This window comes from Nicotiana attenuata, chromosome 12 (assembly GCF_001879085.1).
Source record: "Nicotiana attenuata strain UT chromosome 12, NIATTr2, whole genome shotgun sequence".
NCBI lineage: Eukaryota > Viridiplantae > Streptophyta > Magnoliopsida > Solanales > Solanaceae > Nicotiana > Nicotiana attenuata.
Window position 1 is genome coordinate 35,658,321 of NC_032000.1, and position 9,652 is coordinate 35,667,972.

General features: G+C 37.3%; 1 protein-coding gene across 4 annotated transcripts; it reads right to left on the bottom strand.

Annotated features, from left to right (window-relative positions):
• Window positions 1-9,062, bottom strand: LOC109235560 (DNA excision repair protein ERCC-8-like). 4 transcript variants are annotated; one of them, XM_019401722.1, is made up of 9 exons: window positions 8,573-9,060; window positions 6,513-6,760; window positions 6,233-6,392; window positions 4,524-4,702; window positions 2,265-2,505; window positions 1,287-1,441; window positions 1,105-1,194; window positions 446-517; window positions 1-326 (listed from the first exon to the last, which is right to left on the bottom strand). In XM_019401722.1, the coding sequence occupies exons 1-9, from the start codon at window positions 8,769-8,771 to the stop codon at window positions 273-275; spliced, it is 1,398 nt and encodes a 465-aa protein (XP_019257267.1). In that variant the 5' UTR covers window positions 8,772-9,060; the 3' UTR covers window positions 1-272. The 4 variants fall into 4 exon arrangements, 2 of the variants coding, with proteins under 2 accessions (XP_019257267.1, XP_019257268.1); XM_019401723.1 differs by having other exon boundaries at window positions 6,513-6,773; window positions 8,611-9,059; XR_002069404.1 differs by lacking the exon at window positions 1-326 and adding an exon at window positions 749-839 and having other exon boundaries at window positions 472-517; window positions 8,573-9,062.

Consider the following 9,652-nt stretch of genomic DNA (forward strand, 5'->3'; position numbering starts at 1 on the left):
GAATATCTCGAAATTTCTGAATAACAGCAAAACGTATCTTTTAGGAGAACCATTCCCCATGATCCGACAAACAGAGCGTTTTTTCTGGTTTGGATTAATACATTGAACTAGAAACACACGGAAATGTTGTAGCGCATCATCATGTTCTGACTTATTACATCTTTCTTCAAGCAAAGGTACAGCGGGAAGATGTTAATACAGAATGTTCTAAAAGAAGGAAGAAAACTAAAACTATAAACTTGACATGGAACCTCCAAGCTTTTGTGAGGTATTCAGTCACTCCAATTATCTTGATCGATCGCAAAAGGTTGCCCGTCCCTGCCCTCCTGCATAACAGCCCAGATAGTGTAAGGTCTTATGCAACCTACGTACATACACCCTCAACACAAACATACTTGGGGTGTCTAGCAAATGAACAAAAAGTTTTATGGTCTAGAAGGCGTACCAATTCTTCAGTAGCGACTTTGCTTGAAGACCACACGAGAATTTTCCGATCATTTCCAGCCGTGTATAGTTCCTGAACATAACCAAATTCAAATTAATTGCCAACTTTGACGTAACAGTATCAAGAATGACCAAAAGCAGTTTTATCAGTCCACGGGGAAAAAAGAAGTGACGCCTAGGGTAGTTGGAATTACAGAAAACACTTGAACTCCATTGTCATCTACAATGAGATAAAACAAAAGGAAATGACCAACCATAAAAAATAATGCCTTACCAAAAGATAGCATTTTTATCAAGCTTTTACCTTGATGGGAAACATTTGAATGAGGTCGATAGTTCCTTGTTATGAGATCTTTGGTGTTTCATGTACTTTCTGTTTCCGGTGTACAAATAACCTGTGTATACATGACTAGGGTAACTGATTTTTTTTATGTTTGATAACCATGACTAGGGTAACTTATTAGCTAGTCGTGGGGTGAGTCGCCCACTTGATTAAGGTTTTCCAGACCGACCTTCCATATGCAATGAATGCACTATTTTGGTCAATCACAATAAGTTACTACTCAAATACTTAAGGTTCAGAACCTCACAGCTTATGCAGAATTCATTGCCTTGCCAGAAACATGAACCTTAGGGGGAGAGGAACAAAAATGATTGTACCTGGTCCAGTGCACTGTACAGACAACAGTTCACATTTTCATAGTGTCCACGTAAATCCATAATCGTCTTGCCCGACCACAAATCAAATGCCTACAAGAATTCCTCGTTAAGTTACTAAATAAAAACAGTTCCATATAATGATATCAAACGGGGTGGTTAGGGGGTTGTGAAACTTTGTGTACCTTAGTTGTTGACATACATGGCGCAAATACAAGTTTTGAATCATGAGAGGTGGCTAATTGTATAGCTTTGGTGGCCTGTAGTCGTGATGTTTCAAAGTTTACAAGTGTATTGCAACCAGATTCGATATCCCATAACCTTAACCTAGAATCAGAACCTGAAATGCAAAGGAATAGATGATTAAGCTTATAGTATTTCTTCAGCATGTAGCTAAAAGCACTAAACTACGGATGAGATACCTTAATCACATTGGAAACAGAAACTCTACCAACATCACGTCCAGTACTTCTAAATGACACACCAACAGCAAATGGAAGCAAGCTTTCTTTTGAGAGGGTAAGCTAATGATGGCTAAGGGACGCCAACCAATAGATAGTAGTAGCCTGAAAATGGCTTATTGGAACTAATTGCATTTTACTCAATTAAATAACTAAATGAACTTCAAAATGGCTGAATGACCTGTTTTGGTTTCTACACAAACAAGTTATCCCTTTACAGTTCAGCTATTCTCACTGAATAAGTCCAGCCTCACACTAGTAATGTCGTTATACCACTCCAAACTAGATTAAGAAAAAAAAATCCAGCCTCCTGCAACATAAATGCCTTACAATTGAAATTATATTTTTTAAAAATTTTATCCAAGAGTGTTTCGAATGACATGTTTTAGAAAGAGTGCCCCAAAAATTTACAATTTTGCTAGAGATATGCTAGAGAAGCATATCAAAATGTAATTAAAAAGCACCATAACATGCTGTATAAATTCCAGAAGTCGCACTCCAGCTGACCAACTATACAAAGACTGAGTTATTTGGGCCAGAGCACACATTGTCATACATATATCTAAGAAAAAAATGATACAAGACCTTCTCAGCCTCTTTAAGTGGAGTATACTAATCACAATGCATACATGTATTCAAATAGTAGCAATATAAAGCTGGAGGAGGAAACTAGGGTCTTTCAAAAAAAATTGCAATGTCAACCTGCACTAAGAAGATACATTCCATCATTGGTAACTTTTAGTCCGTTGACAGCACCATAATGAGCAGTGGCTCTATCCTGACTAGACAGCATCCCTGGATGTAGTCTCTGTTTTCCAGCTCCCCTCACTTGTCTAGCTATTGCAGACTGTTTGATACTCATACCATTCCCCATTTTCTTATGAGATGGCCGGCCTTTTGCAGATGAACTTGGGCCTACTGAAGATGATTTTACCGCGGAACTCTGGGCAGGAAGACAGAATATATTATGGGCACGAAAACTAGGAAACCTTGAACTCTAACCAAAGCAGCAATTCCATCCCAATTAAGCTTTTCCGTAGATGAACACCCACAAAATTAGACATAAGGAAGGTTCATTGACGCAAAAGAAGATAGGGTCAAAAGCAAAGACTCACTTGTAAACCAAGAGGATAACAGTGAGGTTTTTGAGCTATCAGAAGGAAAAAGCAAATAAGTTGCATTAAAAAGTAAGCACACTTATAATCTACTCCCTTTTCTTCTCCAATGAGTTCCAATATGATGAAAGAGAGGAACACCTCTATCTATTCTCAGAAATCTGTTTATTCAAGAAAGGAACTCCCTTAAAGCAACACATTTGCAGGATTCAAAGGTAAGTCTAAATAAATAGTCATGCATTATAGTCTCTGACAACTGTTGTCCACTGTAAATGAATTAGATAGGCCACATACAAAGACAGCCCCTTGAACTTGTCCGAATATTCCATATAGCCACCTAAACTAAGCCTATGACCATCTGAACACTAGACCTATGCCTAAACTGTGTATATTGAACACATTCCACAATTCTAAACCAGTGCAGTGCGTGAATGCCCCTTGCTGGGAGGGGGAAAATGAAACCAATGAGAAAAACACAGGTCAGCAAGGAAAAAAAGTCAAAAAAAAAAAATTCAGAAGAAAAGGAAAAGGGGAGTTGACTGGAAAAGAATTCACGCAAAACTCCACCTTCCCGACAAGACCATTTTTTCCTGGCAAGGGTAACCAGGGAGAATAAGATTAAGATTTGGCTTTCAAAAAAAAATATGTCGAAGAAGATGAAGAAAATATCAGATAAGTGGAGTACTAAGATACATTACCTGGACTGAGAAGTTGAAAGTTTCATCCGCTGAATTTTACTATTTTAAATATGTCTGGTTTCAGATCTCTGTGATTATATATTTATTAATCTGTTTTCAAGACTTTTTTGGAAAAATTTGGGGAGTAAAAGGAGAGAGAATAGTATAAGAGGAAAGGGGAGGGAGCCAGTTCGTCACTGATGGTGGGGAAATATGGCAGGTCGCTGTCGACAATGGGGGAAGTCCGTTCTTCACTGTAGACACTTGGCGGGTCGCTGTCAAGAAGAAGAAGAAAGGGACTGTCAATTTTGATCCCAGATACGGCCGGAAAGTATGGAGGGTCGCCGGCATTGGCTCTGAAGTCTTCCTTAGAAGCTATTGAGTGGGGCTGATATGTTTATAGAACTTTCATGGAGAAGAAGAACATTTGTTCATATCTGCAGGATTCTTATCAAGAAGAAGCAGACTGGAAAAAGATAGCCAAAATAGAACTTTCTGCCAAACTCCATTTGCTGGAATTGTTTTCTGGCAAAACTTATTTTTTTCCTTCATAATTACGCGCTCACATTTGAGTGACAGACACGCGACTTTCCATGTCATCAAGGTGTGCTTAATTGATACAGATTGAGCATAGATTAAATGTTCATATGGTCGTAGATAGATTAAATGTTCAGATGGTCATAGGCTTAGTTTAGGTGGCTATATGAAATATTCGGACAAGTTGTGGGGGCTATCTATGTATTTGGCCAACTAGATAACTACTCCTTCCGCCCCAACTTATGTGGCGGTGTTTGACCTGGAACAGAGTTTAAGAAAAATCAGACTTTTGAAGCTTGTTGTCTAAAACAAGTCATAGACAATTATGTGGCTATAAATCATCTCATTAAAGGTAAATAAAAATTGCGAAGTTTAGAGTTCAATTGTTGCTAAAAAAGGGAGTATGACATTCTTTTGGGACATATTTAAAAGTAAAGTATGTCACATAAATTGGGAACGAGTGAGTAGATTTTAATTCATCAAAAGAGAGGAACATAAACAACTTGTTATCATAAATGAAACGGAGAACAGTTATTTCTCTAAATTTTAAGAGAAATAAAAGAGCAATATCTAGCTATTAAAGTTCCAAACTCGATGATTCTGAAAGAAAATACATAATAAAAGAAGGGAACCTTGTTTGTAACAGAACGTGCAAGTAGAGTTGGGCGTCTTCCAAGCTGAGAATGGGACTGATCTAAAACACGAAAGCATCCTGCACGCCTGATGTCCCAAAAGCGAATGGCACCATCGCATCCCCCTGTTACCAAAACCCACTCACTAGAAGCAGACCATTCGACTGACATTACTCCATCTGCCATAACCCAAGAAAAAATTGCAACTAAGGGCTTCTGAAATAGTACTAGATATCATAAAACAGGTATCAAATCAAAGGGAATGCTTAAGCATGACGTAAAGAAAATAGTAATGAGTGAGCTTAATCCATTGATATGGAGGGGTTAAAAATGGACAAGAAATGTGCCTTAGCGTCTCTAGAGTGACATATTAAATATTGAGGAAATCCATGGATTATTAAAATTGCGCTTGGGGAGAAGAATTTAGAAATTAAGTATAAGAAAACTAGTCATTGCATTTGAATTAGAAACTTAGCACAATGCAGCAGCCTTCAACAAAACTAACATGGATTACACATCTCTCTTGTACTGTTGTGAGAATCATTCATCTACCTGTAAATTGTAATATAATATTGGTGACCCTCAGAGAAGCTAGGCAGATATTATACAGGGACCTGGGTTATTGCCTGGGTTTGTATAGTTGCGACAAAGTACTAGTTGGTTACACTCCAATATTCAAGCATGTATTATCTATAAATATATTTCAAATAAAATAGAATCAACATTGTCAACGTTTTCCTAAAGACACTCGTAAAAACACACTACAACAGGATGCTAAGCATAATTGTCTGGCATTCTGTACTGTGTCGGAGCGTTGCACTTGCACTGATAGTTACACAAATAGCACAGGATGAAGGATAATTAGCTTTTGAATAAAAGATAATGTTGATTGTTCTTCTTGTTATTGCATCTACACTCTAGCTCACAATTGCTTTATCATTTCCAACTATGTTAACTATGTTGTTCGGACTCTCCGAAAATGTGGCAGGATACGTGTCGGATCCTCCAAAAGTAGTGCATTTTTTAAGGATCAGACACGGGTGCGGCTACATTTTGGAGAGTCCGCGCAACATAGATTTCCAAACATAGTAAAGAGGCCCCATTTATCATCAATAAACAAATAAATTCAAACACAATTATTACAGAAAAGACTTCAACTTCCATTCTTTAGCAGTAATTCAGAGTAAAGCTGGTTTAAGCTAATAAAAGAAAACCACATCACCCTAGCCTGTCTTGCGAGGTGGAAATGGAGTATGGCACATTAAAGCTGGTTTAAAGCTAATAAAAGAAAACCACATCATCCTAGCCTGTCTTGCGAGGTGGAAATGGAGTATGGCACAGAACTTCTATGTGGATGCACTAGGCCAGGAACTGTTAATTTGCTAAAGTGTTACCTTTACCACACAGAATGGCATGTGACTCTGCCTAAGAGCTGATAATGGGGACAGACTGTGATTGGTCTAAGCCTCAGTCTAAGTATTGATGAAAAAGAGATGCTTTGCACTTATCAAAAGCCAATCCTGTGTCTCCGTGCTCAAAGGAAGAGAACCTAGAATTTATTTTTTGGGTCAAGGAAACTAGCAAAACCTCATGACATAGAGATTTCAGGAAAAGCTTCTCGCTGGGTAACACCTTGTTTAGAAGATGTAAAAGGTAAAGAATAGCAAAGGGAAATACTTTATTAATGCCTGAAATAGATATAGTCATACCACGATGGCCAGATAAAGTGTGAGCAAATGCACCCGAAGAAATATCACAAAGACGAACTTGAACATCTTCAGTTCCAGCAGCAATCAACATGTGTGATGTTGCCACGGGAGACATGGCAGTCTTGTGCACTTTTCCAGGCATTTTGAAATTAACTGCCACCTTAAAACAAATAAGGAAACTCAAATTTAGGCCTAGAACTTTTATTCAATAGAAGAAAAGAACAAGCTGAAAATCTGCACTTTGGTGGAGTATGATAAGATGATCCGAAAGCTACGATACCTGAGTAGTGTTAGTATCCCAAACATTAATGTAATGATCATATGAGCCCGTGATGAAAAGCCCAGTGTCAATTGGATACCAGATGGCTGTGGAAATGGCATACTTGTGCCCCTGTTCGTGTTGCTTGTCAACCACAACTATGGGCTTATGCTTTGCAATCAGACCACTTCCGTCATAATCAGTTGCACGTTGGACATCATAAACAGCAACTGATGCATCCGAAGCAGAGGATAACAGATATCGCCCCTCTGTCAAATCAACCTGATTTTGTGATCACAATAAATGCACACAAAGATATTTTAAACAATAATGCAACTTCCATTCCACACATCTGAACCAGATAATCTTGCCAACGTCTACCTAATATAAATAAAGATGTATGAAGAATTTTTTATTTTTTTTAAATGTCAAACTAGCTTCATGTACTAGTCTAACAACTACAACCTTAATTTTCCTGATGAGTATGTAACCAAGTGCATAAACTGAATATAATTTTCCTGATGGATATGTAACCAAATGCATAGTCTGAATTTTTTGAGAAAAGATTACTGTGTGCAATTGGGACCAGGATTACCAGGTCTTGTGTCCAGTTTTTTCCTAGTAAACACTTGTCAGAATTACCACTCCAGAAGTGACTCACAGTTCATTCTCCGATTCTATGAGGTAATCATTATTTCCACAAAGCACATACGTCTAACTTTTTGCATTTACAAATTGTAAATTTTTTCATCTCGATTATCTTCAGTATAAGGTATGAAGATGCAATTCATACGATGCATGTAAATGCACGCAATAAGGCACCTAAAATATAAGGGAGTTGATGAAAAATAGAGATACTAGGAGATGGCAAGGCATCAAGTTCCATTATGCTTAATATTAAATTTTATGCTTTTCTTCTAAAATATGTTTATACTTGGACCAGGACCACTTCATCCTATTTGCTGTGACTTCTACTTCGAGCCAAGATCAACCAACTACACCTCAATCCAAAAATATTTAGGGTCGATTACATAAATCACCAGTCTCCATTCCTCTCTCTTCAGTCTCATCTAGGCGTGTGCTCTTGTTGTCAAAATTTCTTAAGAACTAAAAGCCACTCACATAAGAACTACATGGAGAGTAGCCATGGGTATGAAATTATGCTGATTGATTCGTCGTCATTTCAATATGCAATAAACGGCAGCCTGCTGCACTAAGCTCTAGTTATGCGTGGGTCTAGGAAAGGGTAGGGCCATATTGAGTCTATTTTGCACAGTATGCTAGAGACCGTTTCCACTGTTGAACCCATGACTACTTTGTCACGCAATAGAAAGGGTATAAAATTGATATTGCAATGAAACTTGCCTAAATAGGAAAAACTACCTTGAAGATATCACACTTTTTCGTATAGATGACTTTGTGATGATCCTACTTGTTTATTACAAAGAAAAATTTAATGTATCTGTTTCAAGTTATATTCAAATCCATTAAGTTACTCAAATTTATACTTTGATTAACACTTTCTCTACTAACCTACTTTTCGACCATTACTTTACTACTTTCTTCCACTATCTCAAAATGCATATTTTAAACTTCATACCCAGTCAAACACCAGCTAACAGATTGAACAAGAGGGATTAAGCAAAAGCTACTCCAAATACATGGACCTTCTCAGTTCTCACAAAATCACCCTTAGCTATAAAGCGTGTAAGTAAAAAATAGCACATTTACATTAGAGGACTTCCAACCCAGTTGCACAGATGGATGTATTTTTAATGCAATCGGTGCAAGCAGCCTAGCAATACAGATACAGTTGAAATTCCTTACAGTATAAATCATAATAATTCTGAACACATTGTCAACAAAGAAAAAGTGAATATAATATTATACTAACTTCAAATCCTATATCCACCTTAGCTCAGCGTCAAGGACGAATTGTATTAAATAATGCAATGGGTACGAGCAGCCAACATATAAATACCTACAGTATTTGAAAAATTTCTTGAGGTACGTACTTATACTATGTCCCAAAACATTGTCAACAAAGAAATAGTAAAAAAAAGTATGTACTCTGCACCGACCAGCTTCAAATCGTAGATCGAGAAATGGGGAAAGTGACCTGTAGGGAGTTGACGGAGCCACGGTGAGGAGAAATGATATCTTTGTAGTTGGAGAGTTGAAGAGAAGAGACTCGAGACGACTTAATACAATTGCTGAATAAATTAGGGCGAAGCTTCCCAAATTCTCGGTCTGCAATCTCCTTCCACATCTTCCTCGCATCCTTCCCAAACAATTTACTCTTCCCCTATATTCCCAATCTCAACTGCTATAATTTGGATCACACCAATATCTATCCTTATATAATCAGCTCTGATTCAAAAGATTTTTTTTGGCAATAGTATGATCTAGTGATGGAACCAATGTTGGCCTTTGTTGTTTCTTCTGAACATTTCCTCAAACAGTCGGCAGGTTTATCTTCTTCTTTTTTCTGGTTTTGCCCCTTTTTGCAGAAGTGAGTAGCCCTAGCTCCTGGGAACGAAAAGCCTAAAGAGAGAAATGAATGGATAAGTATAATACCAGAAAGGCCAAATGATGCCACAATGTCTACGTGGATTTTCGACGACTATTCAACGTGTGACAGGCAATGACTATTGACTTCTTTTTTTTTTTCCTTTTCTGTGATAAAACAATAAAAGAAAGAAAGGCCAGGAGTACATAGAAAAGTATAGAAAAAGAATTGTGAATTGGGATGATTTACAATGGAATAAAATCCCTTTATTTATATAGAAAAAGTGGCTTAGCCACAAAATAACCAACCCTAAAAAATTTCTAAAATATAGACATTACCTTAAATACAATTGTATTTATAAGATCCCCTTGAATGTCTATTCAATAGATAATGTGTCTCGTTAAAACCTTAACTAAAATAAAATTATTTTTGAAAAAATTCTAGAGTAGAAAAAAAAGGTACACATGTTTAGAAATACGCCTTTGGTTGCCTCGTTAAAAACTTGCAAGGAAAGCTTGTAAGGGAAAAAGGAGTACAACGCATATAAACTCCCCCTGATGAGAGCATCAATTCACATCCTTGAGCCTTCGCATTCCAATCTTGTGCACCATCTTCAAAAGATCGTTGGTAGAGATTTGATAAACAAATCAGC